General features: G+C 51.5%; 6 protein-coding genes and 1 non-coding gene across 7 annotated transcripts; 3 read left to right on the forward strand and 4 right to left on the reverse strand.

Annotated features, from left to right (window-relative positions):
* Window positions 1-250: 250 nt before the first annotated feature.
* Window positions 251-3,052, reverse strand: AtWU_00242 (putative mRNA splicing factor RNA helicase (Prp16); the record flags this gene model as incomplete). The annotated part of the gene is made up of 2 exons (XM_035495358.1): window positions 251-607; window positions 665-3,052. 2 exons carry the CDS (start codon window positions 3,050-3,052, stop codon window positions 251-253), a joined length of 2,745 nt encoding a protein of 914 aa, XP_035351251.1.
* Window positions 3,053-3,496: 444 nt separating this feature from the next.
* AtWU_00243 (putative prefoldin subunit 2) lies at window positions 3,497-4,096 on the forward strand (the record flags this gene model as incomplete). Its single annotated transcript, XM_035495359.1, has 4 exons — window positions 3,497-3,536; window positions 3,601-3,691; window positions 3,796-3,988; window positions 4,064-4,096. The coding sequence occupies 4 exons, from the start codon at window positions 3,497-3,499 to the stop codon at window positions 4,094-4,096; spliced, it is 357 nt and encodes a 118-aa protein (XP_035351252.1).
* A 343-nt stretch (window positions 4,097-4,439) lies between these two features.
* On the forward strand, window positions 4,440-7,002 carry AtWU_00244 (Zn(II)2Cys6 transcription factor domain-containing protein; the record flags this gene model as incomplete). Its single annotated transcript, XM_035495360.1, has 6 exons — window positions 4,440-5,790; window positions 5,846-6,148; window positions 6,198-6,613; window positions 6,696-6,849; window positions 6,904-6,924; window positions 6,989-7,002. 6 exons carry the CDS (start codon window positions 4,440-4,442, stop codon window positions 7,000-7,002), a joined length of 2,259 nt encoding a protein of 752 aa, XP_035351253.1.
* Window positions 7,003-7,316: 314 nt separating this feature from the next.
* On the forward strand, window positions 7,317-8,300 carry AtWU_00245 (alpha/beta hydrolase; the record flags this gene model as incomplete). The annotated part of the gene is made up of 1 exon (XM_035495361.1): window positions 7,317-8,300. One exon carries the CDS (start codon window positions 7,317-7,319, stop codon window positions 8,298-8,300), a length of 984 nt encoding a protein of 327 aa, XP_035351254.1.
* Window positions 8,301-9,503: 1,203 nt separating this feature from the next.
* Window positions 9,504-11,231, reverse strand: AtWU_00246 (DnaJ domain protein; the record flags this gene model as incomplete). The annotated part of the gene is made up of 1 exon (XM_035495362.1): window positions 9,504-11,231. One exon carries the CDS (start codon window positions 11,229-11,231, stop codon window positions 9,504-9,506), a length of 1,728 nt encoding a protein of 575 aa, XP_035351255.1.
* A 5,144-nt stretch (window positions 11,232-16,375) lies between these two features.
* Window positions 16,376-16,465, reverse strand: AtWU_t10. Its single transcript is given in 2 exon segments — window positions 16,376-16,410; window positions 16,429-16,465. It is a non-coding gene; the product is annotated as a tRNA-Asp (tRNA).
* Window positions 16,466-17,595: 1,130 nt separating this feature from the next.
* AtWU_00247 (metallophosphatase domain-containing protein) lies at window positions 17,596-18,875 on the reverse strand (the record flags this gene model as incomplete). Its single annotated transcript, XM_035495363.1, has 2 exons — window positions 17,596-18,530; window positions 18,674-18,875. 2 exons carry the CDS (start codon window positions 18,873-18,875, stop codon window positions 17,596-17,598), a joined length of 1,137 nt encoding a protein of 378 aa, XP_035351256.1.
* Window positions 18,876-19,089: the final 214 nt, after the last annotated feature.

The raw sequence follows: 19,089 nt of genomic DNA on the forward strand, positions 1-19,089 counted from the left end.
GTGCATGCAGGCTGTTTCCCTGGTGGAGTAGCCTTGTCCGGTCTGAATCCTATCCGGGTTTGGGAAGGTAAAACAAGTCGAGGATCTGTTATTGCGTTATGTTAGCTAGCTATTACTATTTATACCTGTGTATCAATGTATCGATTCTACTGTTTACACCCGGCTTCAACACTCATATAGCAATGATATCAGCTAATAATCTATTCGTATGTCCCTGGGTATAGTATATCCTATATTCTACTAGTATAAATCAAAAAGCCCGTCCCGGTTTGCGCTTGATCTGCGGCTTCTTCACCACGCTTCCGCCTCCACTTCCGCCATTGCGCGCACCACCACCACTACTCGAGGCCGTCACACCTCCTACACGTCTTGCCGTTGCGACAGGCCTCCGTACCACAGACCCCACTTCGATCTCCTTTCTGCGTCTGGTCGGATCGTTCCTCTCCGCTTCGCGCTGCTTCTCGGCTGCGGCGCGTTCGCGATCCGCCGCCATCTGGGTCTCGATCTCCACGCGCCGGTTGAACTCTTGTTCCGTGATGCGGCGCTCGCGCTGAGAGTAGCCCTTTTCTTTGACGGAGTAGAAGACGCCTCCGAGTTCGGCGAGCCACTGTTATCATATCCTATTAGTTTTTCCACGTATTGAGGGATGGGGCGGTAGACTTACATGTGGATCTACAGCAGTCACGGTGGACATATACTCCTTACTGGTGAGGATCAGTTCATGGTAGACCACGTACTCCGGGACATATCCCAGACCGTAGAGGGCACTGGTTGGGTGGAGTTGCATGCTGACGCTGGTTCGGAGGTTAAGGAACTCGCCGATACCCTTGACGCGCGCGGCTTGGTGGTAGAAACCCGAGCAGATGCACTTGCGGATCTCGTCCCAGTCGGTGCCGCAGCTGACCAGGGGCATCTTCTGCACCGTCATGATGTCGTGCAGTTGGTCGCGCACTTCGCGCGCCCGCCGCAGGGCCTTGGCGTGGAGGAAGTGGCGTGTGCACCAGCCGTCGGAGTAGCCGTTTGCTTTCCATTGCGTGTAGACGTGGAGTAGAGTGAGATGGTCGGATTCCGGGACAAAGAATTTCTCGCGCGCAGCGTCGGATTCTTCTTGGCGCTCTTTGGGGCGGTAGAAGACGCTGGGGACGGATAGCATGGATACGATGGTTAGCATCTCCTCGCTGCAGCCGTAGGTTTCTGCGGCGGTGATGATGAGCTTTGCGAGTGGAGGATCCATTGGGAATGGTGTCATCTGACGTCCTAGTGGGGTGAGGTCACCGAGGTTGTCGAGTGCTCCTAGGGACCAAAGCTCGAAGAGGGATGTGGTGATAGTCTCTTGGGGAGGGGGGTCCATAAAGTCGAAGTCGAGAAGGTCTTTGACGCCAAGAGATTTGAGGAGAAGGACAGTGTTGGAAAGACTGGTCCGCTGGATTTCCGGAATCGTTTGCAGGTATAGCTCGTTCTTGTACGCCACCTCGGTATACAGACGATATGCCTTGCCCGGCCCCGTACGTCCTGCTCGGCCAGAACGCTGGTTGGCATTGGCCTGTGATATAGGCGTGATCTGCAGAGTGTCCATGCCCATCTTGGGGTTGTATACCTTCAGCTTGGAGTAGCCCGAATCCACAACGAACATGATACCGTCAACTGTCAGACTGGTTTCCGCAATGTTGGTGGCAACAATCACTTTCCGCACGCCAGGCTCAGCCCGTTCGAAAATTTTGGCCTGTTGCTCCGCAGGCATCTGACTGTAAATGGGCAAAATGCTCAACTTCGGCGGATCGTTTAGTAGCTTTAACCGCTCATCGACCAGCTCGCATGTTGCTTCAATATCTTCCTGACCTGTCATGAACACAAGAATATCACCAGGACCTTGCGACACGTGGATGGCCAAGACCTGCTTGACCGCGCTGTCAACATAGTCCTCGCAGGGTGTGCGTGAGAAATGAGTATCGACAGGGAAGGTTCTTCCGGGGATGATGAACTCCGGTGCGCCACCGTAGAATCTGGAGAAGCGCTCTGCGTTCATGGTGGCCGATGTGACGATAAGCTTCAAGTCCCTGCGTCGAGCTAGGACCTTCTTGAGAAGACCCATAAGCACATCCGTGTTCAACGCTCTCTCGTGCGCTTCGTCCATGATGATACAAGAATACTTGTCGAGGTCCTGCTGGACAAGTGACTCTCGTAGAAGGACACCATCGGTCATGTACTTGATGACCGTCTTCGGGCCTGTGCAATCTTCGAAACGAATCGCATACCCAACTTCATCACCAAGATCCACCTCCATTTCTTCACTGACACGCTTGGCAACACTCATAGCTGCCACTCGACGAGGTTGCGTACACCCAATCATGCCATACTTCGAATAGCCGTCCTCGTGCAGGAACTGCGTCAGCTGTGTTGTTTTTCCAGACCCAGTCTCACCAACTACAACCACAACCTGGTTATCCCGAATGACGCGCAACAAATCCTCTCGGACCGCGAACGCCGGCAGGAATTCCCTCTGCTCCCGAAGCGTCTTGCTCTTGCTGAACGAACTCTGTCCACCTTCATCCTTTTTCAAATGTTGGGCGAACTTGTTTCCGCTCTTGTAGGCATCCTCCACTGGCATAGCGACCGCACTGTCACCCTCATCCTCCTTTACACCCATGAGGTTTCCCAGCGCCGTTCCCGCCATCGTTGTCGCCTCCTGCGCTTGCTTCTGGCGTTCCCGCTGCTGACGTCGTTCGCGAACCACTTTGCTTCCTTTCCGACTGAATACTGCCATATCACTCTGCGGGTCTCGGACAGCTGAGATAGGCTCGAGCTGTTTGGTGAAGATCGTGCGGCCATCGAGGAAGGGCGGACGGAGGTCATGGACTAGCAAATGAACTCGGGTGGCTTCTTCATCTTCGGGCATGAAATCGCCATCGAAATCGCGTCTCTGGGCGACACCAGATGTGAGCATACGGTTCGTTTCCCAGTTGTCGATGTCCTTGCGCTTTGCGTCGCGCAGCTGTGGCGGGAGATTGGAGCTCTTCAGCCTTTTGGCTGGAGGCTGGTCGTTGGAAGCCATGATTGTGTGTAATTGATGATCGAACAACACGATCGCTTGCTAGAGCAATTAATATGTTAATGCTTCGCAGGGGGCTACACCTCCCGCCGATAGTTGAAGATGCAATCGCCGCGAATTGCGGAATCCATCGTTTCTATCGGAGTTGCAGCAAACACTGCAAACTATCGCCGCCCGCTTCGTCACGTGTAACATCCCCTCCAAAGACAGGCAGAAGATGGTGCGGAATACATTAATATATTAAATAGAGCTCTGGTAGTTAGTTAGTTGGCTATAGTCAATTGTACTGTTTATATCTTATTTCTGCATTACTCGTGGTTTGTTCGTTAGCGACGCAAACATACTAGTTGCAACAAAGCGACGCCGCAAGCACCGCCGATCCATATCGAAACTCCCCGCATCGCAACTCCGGCTTTGCAACTGCACTTTCAATCAGATTTCGACATCATGGCCAGCCAAGCGCAAGTCAATCCCAAGAGGCAACAGGGTATGTCTTGTACCGAATCTGCCTTTTTGTTACCGTCTGAAGAAGCCAGACTGATTCGAAGCAGAGCTCCAGCTCCAATACTCCAACTACAAAAACACGCTACAACAATTGGCGCAGAAGATCGGTGACATTGAGCAAGAAGCAGAGGAGCATAAGTAAGCTGCCCTATTTCGGAAGTTCCCTTGTTGTCAATACTTGCACAAAAGGGTCTCGCTTCTACGCTGTTTGCGGATGTCAGCTAACGCACACTCAACGCTAGGCTTGTTATCGAAACCCTCGACCCCCTCCCTAAGGACCGGAAATGCTTTCGGATGGTGAACGGTGTTCTGGTAGAGCGGACAGTTGAGGACGTTCTCCCGTCTCTCAAGACAAACTCGGATGGATTGAAGCAGGTCTTGGAGGAGCTATTGAAGCAGTACAAGTCGAAGCAGACGGATCTGGATAACTGGAAGGTAGGAATATTGTTCCCTGGTGGTCCGCGTATGTGGGATGATCAATGGATTGCTAACAGTTCTGTCGCTTTACAGAAGAAGAACAACATCCAGGTTGTACAGCCTTAGAGCAACGGCGCTTGTGTTCTCACGGTTTCTGTATCCTCTTCATGCAGCGTTATACACTGAAAAATAATATTTCTATAGTAAAATCATGTAATTCTAGACATCCGATCTGCTATCATATAGTAAATCAGAAAACACCGTAGATGATTGTGAAAGACATACAACAAATATTATATAAAGTAGCATCATTAAAGATAAACCTGTGGAAGGCCTGCGTTACTAATCTGCCCTTCCGCCAGTCTTCATCTACAACTTCAATTGATCCGAAAACTTAGCATATCCATCACCCAGCATTATCAAGAGAAATCGCTTCACTGCGCACCTAAATCTGGAAATATGTGACAGCATGTCACAGCGCCGTCAATTTTCCAGTTGCGATCCATGCCGTCGCTCCAAGCGACGCTGCTTTTTCGCCTCTCCCCGAGGAGAGAGGTGTACTAACTGCCAACGACTGGGCCATTCATGCACCTTTGACTTTGCCAGATCTCGGAGGGTAAAGCCCAAGCAAGACCTAGTGCGGCCTTCCCCATCGACAAACAGCACTGAGCTACCAGGAACTCCACTTCTAGGCTTTGATAGTCCTGATGGTTACTATCAGGCCGGTACCACGCCCCCCGGGGATACCCTGGTCCCGGGGCTCAGCTTCAACGAAGGCCATGATACACAGAAGAGCCATGACGATATCATGGACCTCTATCTGGTGAATCGACTTGCGTCGGATTTTGTACCTCCAGTGCAAGTATCAAGCGAGGCGCAAACATCCGTTCGCAGCAGTCTGACGGACAGAGTGTCCTACGCGATGCCATTACTTGCTGGTAGTTCACTGACGAGTCCTGTCCGCTTGCTGAATTCCAAGCTGGATGCAACAATCATAGACGATCGGCTGGCAAAAATTTACCACGCGATCATTACTGGATGTGCTTCCCGGTTTGTGGATTACGACTGCAATTTGTATGCAACGGCGTCACGCTACCGACTGGAAGGTTGGAGTGAACAGCCCTCGCAAAGACATACACCTGCTACTTTGGATAGTTCTACAAACACATTTTTTCCGGATATCCCAGCTTCGGTTACACCGTTGGATGCCATATCTTCTCCGGATTCAGGGATGCCATTAAACGATCTCTCTTGCACTTTTACTGTTATCGGGGCCGTCCGTTTCCTTGATCATTTCGCGGGTCTCTACGGCAATCGCATCAGTGCAACTGCGCGTAAACAGTCTGATGCTGCGCTGAAATCAGTGCTTCGCACGTTCTCCCTTCAGTGGCTACCTACCGAGAGTACATTAACCGGGGACAGTATCTTGCAGGACAGTGTTAATGGGATATCCACCAGCGAAGCATCCCAGAACGCATTCTACGATTCTTGGTTTCAGACACAGGAGATTCTCGAACAGGCGCAATCAGTCCGGTCGTTCAGGGTTGTCTATGCCATTTTGCTTTTTGGTGGCATTACCGTTCCGACTAAAGCTCCAGTCGATTCAACACGCGAGTTCCTTGACAGCGGCCTGCAAAGCCTTTGTTCTCTGAATGAGCTTGTTAGGAAACACTGTACTACTCTGGGTACTTACTCTATATACAGTGGTCTGCTGGAAGCCAGTCTGAATGCTGTGCATTGGGGCGGATACATCCGTGACCTTGGGGCATCGCTCACCACAAATCGTCCATGCAGACTTCCCATTCCGGGTCACAATAAAGGTAAGCGCATTGTTATGGGCGATAAGTCTTGGATATCCAAGCTGAACTCGAATAGTGCTTTTCAGTACCGGCTCGATCTTGTCCACATTCGACTGGTCGAGTAACCAAGATTTTCCTCCCGGTCTGGATGACAGCATCCCAACTATCTGTAAGAAGGCAGTTGCTGAGGCGTTTTACATATGCAGGCAGATAGTTGAGGTCAAGAATTTACTACACTGTGATCAGTCTTTGGCTTGCATGGAGGATGTCACCTCAACAGTGGCAGCCGTGAGCAAATTCGACCAACAGTTCCGCCCGTTCATTAACTACTGCATCAACAACCTGGAGTGTCTTTCCTTACACTCTAGAACAGCTTCTGGTGGGTGCTTAAGCTAATTGATGTGTCCACTCACTGACAAATTGAACAGTCTCGCTCGTATTATTCTGGGATCTGAGCATCCTCATCTTAGCCGAGGCGTTGGCTCTCAGCAGGGGAAGCGACTTTGTTGACGACTTTATCATCGCAAGTATGCGCTCCTATCAGGCTGAGGCAATCGCATCGGTCACAAAAACAGTAGAACACGTACTCTCGCTACCGCCAGACTCTGCCTTCAATCTTGAAAACGGACTTGATGCTGAAGTCCCTCTCATCGCCTATCACATTACCCCGAGTTTAACGGCAACAGTCTACCACAAGACCGTTGAAACTTTGATAAACTCTCAGCAATCGCCGCTTCATACTGGAGAGACAGCCGACGACGTTTGGCAACGGCAGGTTGATATCGTGCTGAAAGGTCTCAGCTCACTCGGTGAGACCGTCGGCGGATCCGAGGCGTCCACAAGGGTTTTGCAGTCACTAATGCCGCGATATGGGGATATACTCTCTGAATGCTGGACTTCAGATTTCAGCACTTGACCGGTTTTAGAACACCTGCGAAGTACAGCGGGTCCGACATGCGGCGTTTACTATAAGTACGGGCGAAGCTAGAAACACGATTGTGGTTCCTCTGCGGGTTTCCACCGACATTTATTTCGTGGCTGGGGAGAAAAAGCAAATATGCAAGCGCTGCGATCACCAAGGTGGGCTTACTTGCATCATGTTGAAGCTAGTACTGTTATCCTAACCAAACGAAGGACTCTGTTCCCGCAGTGAAGGTAAGGCCAAGCACCCTAACTCCCCAACAACCGCCTGTTACCCAGTAACTAATGCCGCTACTAGCAAGAATTATTTGAATATATGGATAGAACAGTGTGTCTCATAGTTCACCTGTCACTATGCAGATACGTCATTGGAATGCTATCGGTTCCGCTCTGTCGGCTCCGACCATCGGTTCCGCAACCCAGAACTTTTCTCGAGATGCAGTCTGCCGATCCTCGATATCATCAAACAGTTCTTAACATTTCAGAACAACAATCAATTGGCTTCACTCTCCTAGGGTCAGTCACTTACTATACTCAACTCAGACAACAACACCACTACACAGCTTCCACACCAGCACCTACTATCTCGGAAATATATCCCTCCTCCTACTACTATATAAACTACAATGCCTACTACTACAACCTCCACCCCCCTCCCAACCCTAATCTTCATCCCGGGCGCCTGGCACCTCCCAACCTGCTACACCAAACTCATCACCTACCTCCAAACCCACCACCCAACCCTCAACTGCACGACCATCACCCTCCCCTCCACAACCGGCGACCCCAGCGCCACATTCAAAGACGACCTCTCCGCCGCCCGCGCCGCCATCACCCACGAAACCCTCCACCACGGACGCAACGTTGTCCTAATCGCGCACTCCTACGGCGGGATGGTCGCCAATAGCGCCATCAAAGGCTTCACAGTCCCCCAAACACCCACATCCGGCACCATCATCGGCCTAATCCTCATCGCCTCCGGCTTCACCCTAACCGGCTTCTCCTTCATGGACCCCTTCCTAGGCCACCCCCCGCCCTCCTGGCGCGCAAACCACACCACCGGCTTCGCCGAACTAGTCACTTCCCCCCGCGAACTCTTCTACCATGACCTCCCTGAGGAAGAAGCCCGGTACTGGGCCTCGCAGCTCAGACCGCAGAGTCTGAAAGCGCTGTTCGAGGGCGGTGAGTTCTCGTATGCCGGGTGGAAGGACGTCCCGTGCTGGTATATAGGCACGGAGGGGGATAGGGGGTTGCCGGTGCTGATGCAGCGGGTGGGTGTTGGGATCGCGAGGGGGTTGTGTCCTCCGGGATGGAGGGTGGTGTATAGGGAGGTGGTGGGCGCCAGTCATTCGGTGTTTCTGAGTAGGGTTGAGGTCGTGGGTGGGTTGGTTTGGGAGGCTGTAGGGGGGGTTATGGGGAGGAAGGATCTTGGGTTTGAAGGGGGCGGAAGGAAGGGGGTGGATGGTTATTGGGAGAGTCAGGGTGTGGTTGTGCCTGAGGCGGATGTTTGGAGGGTGTCGACGTGGTTCAAGTATGGTGTGCCTGCGGCGTTGGGGAGGGGGGTAGGGTGGGGGTTTGGGTTGGTTGGGTGGGTTAGGGGGTGGTGGTAGGTAGATTAGATATGTTAGTCTGTCTGTATATATAGTAGTAGTAGGTGACTTGGTCTGATGTATATGTTTATTTGTGGGTTGTCTGATTACGTTCGAATCCGGGGGGTTTTTCTATTTGGTAGTTGGGAATACTCTCTTCTCTCTCATGTGATTACTTAGCCCTCGGTGTATGTATGTATAATTATGGCGGTGTATACAGTGGAATTGATAGAACATACTGTCTGTCTGTCTGTCTGCATGATGAAATACAGGTTGTCTATGCCATCATACTACTTCTCTCTATTATCATATCGTCTCATCTGTATCAACTACTAAAACGTGTGATGTATGACTTCACCGATGGAATTTGCTAGGAAGTATATACCGAGCATACCTACATCATATTATATCCACATCAGTGGAATGATAGGTAAGTAAGAACCATGCACCATCAACCTACGTACCCAAACCTCATCATCAGCCTTAACGATTGGGACACTAGAATCTCTTCGAAGTCCGAACAACTAATAGTTATATACTATATACGAACTGCATAGATACCCGATCCCGGGGCAGTTCTTTATGCCTAAGAAACCTAAAGTAAGAAAAAAGGACAAAAAAATATTTCCATGTCTATGGTTCGTCTGTTTGTTTCTTTCCTCTGTAGTAAATAGGAGCGGGCTAATGCAAAGAAAGCCCACCCACATCAATTTCGTCATTCGTGATCGTCATCATGTACTCCTAAATGTGTTCAGTCCCACCGCCGTGAAATTCATTCATGGCCACACCATCCAAAAAACAAAACCAAATAATCAAAAAAAAAAAAAAAATATAAACCAAAATGCAACCAACAGGGTAGATAGATAGCCCTGGTCCGTGCGCCGACTGAGTGGCGGATGTTGTTATAGTAGTAATAAAAACAGGTATATCGTAGTGGGAAGAAAAAGGGGGAGGCGAAAATATCAGAATCGAAAGGGGATAAATGACAAAATTATGACATGGTACTCATCGAACATGGACCGTATACGCAAAACAGTGATAGCTGGGAGGCCGTGGCATGTATTGACGTCTAACGGTCAGACATGAAAGACGTCAAGGCATGCGGGTGCTCAGAGACTATCGGAGAAGAAAATGAGCTTCTAGAGCGGGAAGGGTGTGAGGGTAAGTGGGTGGCTTGCTGTTGCAGCAACCTGTAGACCTGACTTCTCAAGTCATCATTGACGCTCATCCAGCATATGTGGATTGCCGCCGTTCAGGGGGCGGAACCGGGTACTCCCCGTATGGCTGTCGCATGTAAGCCTCGCGGGGTGCGATGTAATCTGGCCCCACCTCTCGCGCATACCTGTACTCTTTGTCTTTGGGCGAGCGAACCTCGCCATACACAGGCCGGCTTGAGGAGTGTCGGGACACGCTGGGACGAGCAGCAGACTCATAGCGCATGTGTTCTGTGGGGTAGGTGTAGGTGCTACTCCGAACGGGAGGCTTCGGCATAGGGCGTTCTTGACGTGGCGGTGAACCCCCCCTTGCGTATCTGGGGGACTTCTGGGGTAGCGGTATGCTGGGTTCTCTGAGCACGGTGTCCGGTTCCGTCACAATCTTGTAGCGAGTCGACTTGGGCGGACTCTCGCCGGTTGCCATCTCTGGCGTGCCCGGACTCGAGTAGCCCGAATCGTACTTGTCCGTTCGCAGTTTCGCTGTCCGACTCGCCTCATGAACCATGTTATGCAGTGGATTTTCGCGGCTCATTCCCCTGGGGCGGGAATGGGTTTGTGCAGCGCTCGCAGAGCGCGAGGGCTGAAGAGACGGCCGGACAGAAGACGGAATCTTCACTGACGGTGAAGTTGCCGCAGTTGGCATGCTAGGTACCTTGACTTCGTAGGATCGGGCTTGGGACCCGAGCTTCTCATATGATCCATTGCGAGAACTACTGGTCCGAACACTTTCCTTGCTCGGTCGTTTTGTGCGGCCCGAGTGTCGTGACGAGGAAGACTCTGGGTCGGCGGATTCATAGCCATGATTGCGCGGGGGCGAGCGGGAGGTTTGCGGACGTCTGTCAATTTCGATCGGAACGGATCCCTTGGAGCGTTCAATGTAATCTTTAGCGGTGGTGTGTAGCTTGTCATGCTTTGACTCATGCCTCGACTCATATTCATCCGTGTACTCATCGTCGTAGCGGGTCGACGTGTGCCGGCGCGGGAGATCCGCCGGTCGGGACTTTCGAGAAGAGGCCTCCCGGTTGCGCCTTTCCGAGGGGCGCTTAATTTTCACATAAACCGTGGACGAGGCGCTGGAGTCAGATGCGCCGCCATCGTCTTCGGAGTCGCTGTACGGAACGGCCCGCTCATACTTCTCGTAGGCATCCCGTTGTCGTTCCCTGGTACGATATTTGGCTCGACTGCTGTGGGTCGTCCTCGAATTGTCGCGAGCCATATCCCTCGCCGCACGAGTACTAGGGCCTTCACTCTTGCTCTTCTTCTTCTCGCTCGGGGGTTTGGAGGAGTATCGTTTCTTATACTCATCGTATTTTCGGGACGTTGAGCGCGACTCTTCGGAGAATTGGAGGTCGTCATCGGAATAGGTGGCTGCATCAGCCGGCGTCCTCTCCTCGTAGTACCGTCCGTTGCGATACTCGCGAGGGGCGCTGGCGCGCGGGGTGGCATAGGCCGAGGTACCATTGACCGGTACGCCTTGTTCGTGCATTTGGCGACGCAGCTCAGCCAGCCGAGCTTTCGCATCGTACTTGGCCCTTCTCGTCTCATCCGAAAGCGTCTCGTAAGCCTGCTGCACCTTCTGAAATTCATCCTGAGCCTTGCTTCTCAGCGACTCATCTTTGATCTTATCGGGGTGACATTTCAACACGAGTTTGCGATGAGCAGATTTGATATCCGACAAGGCCGCATCCCTTGCCACCCCCAACACTTCGTATGGATCGATATCTGGCGCGGCTGCCATGATGGTCTGTGTAAGACACTAGTGAAAGATGGGGTAGAAAACATATAAACCAGCTTCAATGCAGGATCAACAGGAGATTTAAATAGACAGTATGATGATAAATGCAGAGCGACAAGAAAGCGACAAGTGCCGCGGTGTGGCGTTGTATAAGAAAGCGTGGAGGACAGCAGAAGCGGTAAGTACCTGAACGGAGGGAGGCGAAGCCGGAGGGTTGCAGCGATAGCGCGGATGTGTAAGGTACGCTGAGATGGACAAGGCGGGCGGATAGACGGCTCGATGGGGTGACGTGGGTGCTCGACGATCAATGGCGCATAGTCAGGATTGTCCCGATCGGATATGCGGCCAATTCATGGAGAAGGCCGGCGAAGACGAAAGAAGGGGAAGAAGCAGGATGACAAAAGGTAGGGTGAAACCGGCAGGCAGGAGGGGAGTCAGTTGTAGTGAATTGGGATGTGAAATTAATGAGTAATAATGAGTAAAAGGAGAGACACGGGGAGTTTATGATGAGTGAGAATATGAACCATGCAGGATAAAAGTCACTAGTAAGAGTCTGGTTTGGAGTGTGCAGCGGGTTTAAACCAAAGAGGTAGACAGAGAGGGTGGAGGGGAGGGGAGGGGAGGGGGAGGGAAATTGCGAGGCAAAATAACCCAAAATAATAATGAATTAGTTGGTAGGTAGGTTTTAGGTATGGTTACTGATGGATCCCCAAGTTGTATGGCAGGAAGATTCCCAAGTACCCAAGAGAAGAAAAAGTAAGAGGGGAACAGCTGGGGGCAGTACTTGGCCCGGGTAATTTCGCCCAGCAAACCAGACCCGAAGTTAGTTAGTAGTCAGAGTGGATGCACTCCAGTTCAATCAAGAGGGGGGAATATTCCTATCTGGTCGGGAGAGGCGACCAGCGCTGAGGGGCAAAAGGGGAAAAAGTCAAAAATACTAAAGAGAAGGAGAGGAAAAATGCGAGAAAATCAAAAGGGATTTTCCCCCCAACGGGCAAATACCGCCAAACAATCGGACCCAAGCACACTGCGCCACGCTGCTTCAACTGGAGACCGGAAGAGTGTAAGCTAAAAGTAGAAAAAGCAGCCAAATCGACTAAGACTAAAGGATGGTCAGATGAAGTGGCACCACGTTTAGTCAGGGTTGCTGGTCGAGTGAGGGAGTGAGGGAGTTAGCTGGTCAGACGCCAACGTCGATGAATAATGGCTGATGATTAAACTAGAAGACGCTCGATGATGCCACCAGCTGCGTCTGGTTGGATTGTCCTTGCTGGGGTTTAGGCCAAATGCGAAGTATATCGGTGGTATAAGAAGTGGGCAGGAGTAGCAGCAGGGAGGACAACTGGATTCAAACAGGATTGATTGGCAACAATGACGATATAAGAGTCGGATCGTCTCGTGAATCTCTTGGGAGTGATGATGATGATTATGATGAGGACGAGCAGCAGAAGGATGACTCTGAAGAGAGTAGTATGATGATTATGATACTCTCTGCATTCGAATTCCTGGTGCAGAGCGAGCCAACAGATGGACTGTAAAGCAGCGGTGAAGTGGGAAAGTGAAACCAACGATGGGGTCTTGTCACAATCAGGAAGCCCAAGGGCCCGCTTTGCGAGGAACAACAGCAACAATCGTCAACAGGCAAGTTGCAATAATGGAGAACCAACGATGAACGATTGGCAAGGAGCGGTCAATCATTGATGCCTTTCAGCAGGAAGGCAGGATGAAAACAGGACAATTGGTTCATACAATGTCCAAAAAGTAGATCACAGGAGGCATAAGAATACGGAATACAGGATCGAAGATTATTATTATAAAACAGCCACCAGAAGGTGATCTAGAGAATGAGACGTATCATCCTGCAAACGAAGGGAAATGAAACTGGACCTGATGTGGTACAAATACCCCGGTGGTGTTTGACCGTGGGTTTATCTCCGATCCATGAAGGAACCATTTCCATTGGAGGGATTGGTACCTGGCGAGAAGACTTCCAGGTACAAGAGAGAAAGAACTCGTAGTATCTAAGCCTTGACTTTTGTTGACCTTCGTATCATGTTGGCTTCTCGCAAACCCTGAAGCCCTATGTGCAACTGCGGGATCGAGTGAGAGGAAGATGCTGGGCCGTTCTCAGTCACATCTTCATCACGGTCACGGCGGGCGCTTGGCCAGAAATCCATCTTGCCTGTCCCATTGCTAGCGTCAAAGTTACGACGCAGAGGAGACTAAGCCATGGGTGTCTGCAGGACGAGTGTCTGTTTGGTCATCCACCTGGTGGTCCCCGGCAGATGAGCGAATTCGACTTTGCGACCGTCAGTCATCAGCCTGATTGATCTGCGGGGCCTTTTCCACGAGGAGATGTTCCTCTATGGAGTAAACTATCCATCTATCCGGTAGTACTCTGTAACTAACTAGCAGTAATAGGTTAGTAGTAAATAGTAGCTGAACAGGGCACTCTCTGCCTAGTGAGCGTCTAGTTACTACTAAGCAGTAAGTACTACTACTGTTTGGTTTCTAGGTTGATAATGACTAGCAAGTAGTAAGTAGTAGTATCTACTGCGTACTACCTCCCATAAGTACTCCGTACATATGGTAGTACGTCGTAACAGAATCTTTCTTCTCTCATTGCTCTGATTGAACCACCGAGACTTCCAACACCAACTAATCATCGACGTTTGCTTCGATCGGAACACACCCTCTCCCTCAGCACCGGGAGGAGTTGACCAGTCAGGCCGAGTTGTCAACCACCAAAAAAGACGCCGCGAGGAAAGAAACCCCGCACCACCTCCACTTCCCTCACTTCCCTCACTTTCCTTCCCAAACGCCGACTGGCAAACTGCCAACTGACTGGATCGACTCCCACACACCACCTTGGGTCTGTTTTGCCTCCTTATAGGCTGACCCCATTAATGCCCACAGCCTTTGCCCTTCACCGGGAGGGATTTACAATCCAATCACATCAGCAGTCACCTGCGTATGCGCTCTGCTAGCTGCATCCTATTTTGGGGTCGCCTCACCGGACACGATGCGCTGGGTTCGGCAGTCTGTCTGGAATTGGCTCAGCGAATTCGCTGCTCTCCTTCCTCTTACCTCCTCCTCTTGGCTTTTGCTCCTACAGCAGCATCCTTACTACTTTGAATGGACTAGTCCGGTGGAGTGGAACCAGCCCATCGCAAAATGGACTCATCCGTACAGGGATGATACCTCTTCCTATGCGTGGGGTAGAGAAAGAAAGAAAGAAAAAAAAAGGTACCTCGGCTGGCTGACTGAACTTCAGGAACATGATGGTTATGGTACCTGGAGGGGCGTTGTCCATGGTTACAGTCCATCATTATCCATCGATCCGGTCCGGGCGCGCGTGAATTAGTCCCGTGGATTGTTCCCGGAAGGTCCCGCCCTTGATTTGTCTTTGTCCCTGGGCTGATTCTCCAGAAACTAGTACTACTCACTAGTTAGCTACTACTTCCGGTTCCTCACGGCTGTGAAGGGGAAGGAAAAGGAAAACCATGAATGCTCGTCAGTGGTATGGTCTTCCATCCCTCGCGACGGTTATCTTCTGTCACAAGGTGTATCCTGCGAGTTTCGCGGGGTAAGGCCCCGAATCGTGTAGATCTATCAATTTGATCGGCATCAAACGGCCAAAGTTAAAAACGGCTGATACAGAGCATGGCAACATGGCTGGCTTGCTCATCCTGGGATCGTAACTAGTGGTTGCAGGGCTTGTCTTGTACCACGCAATGGCCTGTCAGCCTATCTCGCCTGTCCCACCCCCAGGTTATCCGTGCCCATGACACGCCGCACCGAACGTTCCTCGCCGAGCTGATTGTTCTCGAAGGAGTAATTGGACCCTGTGCAAAGTCATCTGCACCCGATGTCTGCTGCACGGCTCAGCCAACAATTCGCGCCCGCTGTCCATGCAATGATTGTCCCGGCATTAGTTTGCATGATACTGCTTCACTTTCGCGGTTCCGCGCATCCAATGAGACGCTCCCAATAGCCTTGGATCAAGGGGCGCTGGTGATCCAGCTCTTCGTCAAGGCTCGCAAGTGCAGGATTGATGCAAAACGTTAACAGGAGCTTAAAGCAGCTGTTCTCAGGTTCAGAAGCTTTGCCCGGGCTCTGGACCCATCGTCGGCTCGGGCGCGCTGTCAGATGAAGCGCCCATTTTTTTGTCTGCCAGGCCGAGCGAGTCGATTGATGCGGCCCCGACATTTACCCATAGCCGAAATGGTGTGTAGGTGTGTACTACTACAGCATTCGTATGACACGTTCCGATGAACGCTGAAATCCCGGCCTGTTCCTTTGGGGGTGACAGGCAATAAGCAGGGGGCTTCCTGTGAGGCCCATGCCTGTGAGACTCGCTGACCACAATGTCCTATGGTACGTACCTTGCTGGCTCACATCATCCGCCAATGCAGGCTTTCATGTGGGGTGTGGAGGTCCCAAGTGCCTCGTGGTAGAGGTTACCTACGCGTTCAATGTTAGTGTTGCAGTAAGCATTGCGAAACAGGGCCCCCCTCATCAGCCAGCTACACCCGGGGGGTTTTACCACGGCGCCCACCACCAATGATGTTGGCGAATATCAACCCCAACTGCATCTTATCAATCCAGTTTGGCGGCTTCCTAGCCTTCTTGAGAATCGGTCGTTACCCACCGGCCCCATCACAAATCGGTGGCTACGGCTGAATGGAGGGATATCAAGGCCTCTTTAGCGCGCTAACCTCAGTTCTGTGGCGTTGCTCGGTTTCATCCCACGCCCTGATCCCGGCAGCGTCGTTACGGGCGGGCTGCCTACGTACGCATCTCTTAACCCTTTCAGCTTCTGCCTTCACAGCTGACTCTGGATGTAAAAACTATCGCATGCCTAGCACAGTTAATCACTACAATGAAGAGTGGAGGAAGTGGTGACGGTGTGGGTTCAATCCGCAGCATCAGGTCGACCCGTCGTCTGCCACCTTGCGACACAGTCAGGTGCTCGAGATGGTGGCTCGGTGCTCATGCTGTGCGATCGTAGGATGTCTCAGCGATTGAACCAATTCCATCTAGGAAGCGATGCGTGGTGCTGTCTCGACCAAAAGAACAATCGATACCAAAAAGGTCAGTCGCAGGTTCTTGTGGCGCACTTGCGAAAGCCTCAAAGGCAAAAAAATCTCCCCGACTGGGAGTCGAACCCAGGTCTCCCGCGCTTGTTCCTATTGAGGATTGACAAGCGGAAATCATGACCGTTAGACCATCGAGGATGTTCACTTGTAACGTTGTTTATTATTTTGCTTCATAATCTTATAGTTTAATCGGAAGATTGGCCAACCCGATTGACATCATAGCTTGTAGCGGAGCAGATCGGTTTCTTTCCAAATCGTGAACCATCCAAGACCCACTGTGGGTAAGGGGCGTCGATAACGATACAGATAACTCGACGATCTGATTCTCCACGCAGACAGCAGCACAGTACACGGCACTTTCCGAGCTGTTCTGATGTTCTGATGTTCTTCATGCACGCAGCATTAATGGAGATGGGCTCACAGGGTCCGCTCACACATTGCAGTCAGGGGCCTAAGTAGGGGTTGGTAGGACCCGATGCTCCGTCTCAACCCCGCCACACTTCTTCACTGTCACTCATAGGACAGCATCAAGCGCCTCCATTCCGCGGCCTGTTCTGAACAGTCTTTACTCCTGGACTTTGACTGGTGTATGCTCAAAGGACTGGTCATGGCTATCTCCCTCTGGCTCTGGTCACAGACCTCTAACTGCCATACCCGTCTCAGAGTGACTTGGTGATCCTGCTCCAGTCTACTATAATGAGCAAAGGATGTCATTCACCCACATCACGTTTCAGATGATCTTTCATGGCCATTCGACACCTGGAACTGCCGTCCTCATTTGCTGCTTAATTTCAACGTAAGCATCCAGTGATCATTGTGCTGTTTACATCCCCTCAGCTACCACGCTGCCCCTGCTTTCCCGATCTTCCACTTGTTCCATTCCGGGTTTCTGGTTCATCAAATGACGGCCCGACACAAGACAAAGAGCAAGGGAGCTAGGGAGCATCACCACCACACCACCGCCTTGCTGCTCTTGAGTCACAGCGTAACTTATTCCCGCTCCTCTACAACGACCGACAACCAGTCCCAACCAGGCCGGTGTATATACTCAAAACAGTTTGGGGCGGAGTGCTCTACATGGCTGAAGTGTCTCCCAAATCCAAGGCAGCCAGTGATGCATCCGACCCGAAACGGTCGGCCATACGTCAAACCGCAGGTCAAAGCTCAAGCTGCCTGCTGCACGACAAGAGATATTCCATCTTGCACAGCCAATCGTTGGAGTCAATGCTAATCTGGCCATTCAGGACAGACGATATGAGCTACACATTCTAGCCGTGGGGTTCATTTCCTCCCTTCTCCTCTTCCCAGACTGGTAGTTCTAGATCGACCACAATAGGGGCATGGAACCGTTTCCCACCCCGATGCGGCCAACTGGTCGCCACGATGGCCGCATTGACAATACATGTTTCGCGTCGCCTTAAATTAGATCCGTCTTCATTCTCAGTGTGTCCTTCCTCTAAGCACAAAGGCCGGAAGGATGACGTTGATTGATCGGCTTCAGAGCCTTGGAATCCTTCAGATGGCCACTCAAAAGACGGTAACAGCAGGGCCTTTTGTGATGATCGGAACAGTTGACTGGCTGGCGCTCGAAGGTTGTTGCCGGCAAAGTAATTGTTATCGATTTTGGGTGCCTTCTTGCCCGTGAGATCGACCAGGCTCTGCTTCTTACTGCCCGGGGCAGGCAGCATAACTGGATCCTTATGCTTTTGGACATCCACCGTTGGTGATGACGATGCCTGCGAAGAATACCATCGCACCCTCTCCGAGCCTCGCGACTCGTGTACATGGCCACATACTGCTAGTGATGGCCGAACTTTGCTTAATGCACCCCGCAGGGCTGTGCATCCGACTGAAATGCCTTCAACTCGGCTATCGCAGTGCGAATAAGGCGGCGTATGGGTCACGGTGATATCCGTGTCCAATGGAATGCTGTTCCAAAGCGCACCAGCATCTGAAGACTCGTATCCATACGCCCAAATTCCAGGTGACTGGGAGTATGGAGAGCCAAAGACCTTGAAGATGGTATTTGGGCCGTTAGGCCGGGTCAACCGGATTAGTGCTGACTGGTGCCTGAGATAGACTATTGACGGTGATGCTTGGGTTACTATTTCCAGACACTTCTGGGTATCTTCTAGATGTTGGCCGTGAAAGCTAGACCCGTATTCAGCGTAGAACCCCGGGTCTAGTGTGATATCATGGTTTCCTGATGATTACCGGTACTCAGTACATATTCTTTGGCCATCGAGCTTCCCCGTTTTCTTCAGCCCTACGAGTGGCCTTCTCGGACAACAAAAGACCGTACTTAGAGGCCCAACATTTGGCAGTCTGGGCGGGAGGGAGACGAACCGCAGATGATGATTTTGACTTCGAAGTCAGCTGTAGCAATCCAGCTCATTGTCTTACGCAGTTCAGCAGCGCTCCCATGGTTGGTGAGGTCACCAGCATGGATTAAGACATCTCCGGCGGGAAGCTTAAAACCGGCCTCTGACGGCGTGTAGGCATGCGTATCAGAGACACAGACAAAACGTGTCTTTCGACGCATCTTCATGCTTTTTGCCCTGATCCGACGCCCCCTTCGTGTTGAGCTGTCAGCACAGCCCGATGGCGTTACTATTTCAGTGAAGGCTTAGCGAAGCCGTTCTGTGTTACCTAAAGCGGAGCGGACTATAGCTGCAGTGACAAAGGCGTAGTTTCAAATGCTGCCGTCACTGTAGGGTTATTGTCCAACATCAGCTGCCGTCCATATACGGATGTCAGCCCTA

The sequence above is a fragment of the Aspergillus tubingensis genome (assembly GCF_013340325.1).
Source record: "Aspergillus tubingensis WU-2223L DNA, scaffold_1, whole genome shotgun sequence".
In the NCBI taxonomy this organism is placed as follows: Eukaryota; Fungi; Ascomycota; class Eurotiomycetes; order Eurotiales; family Aspergillaceae; genus Aspergillus; species Aspergillus tubingensis.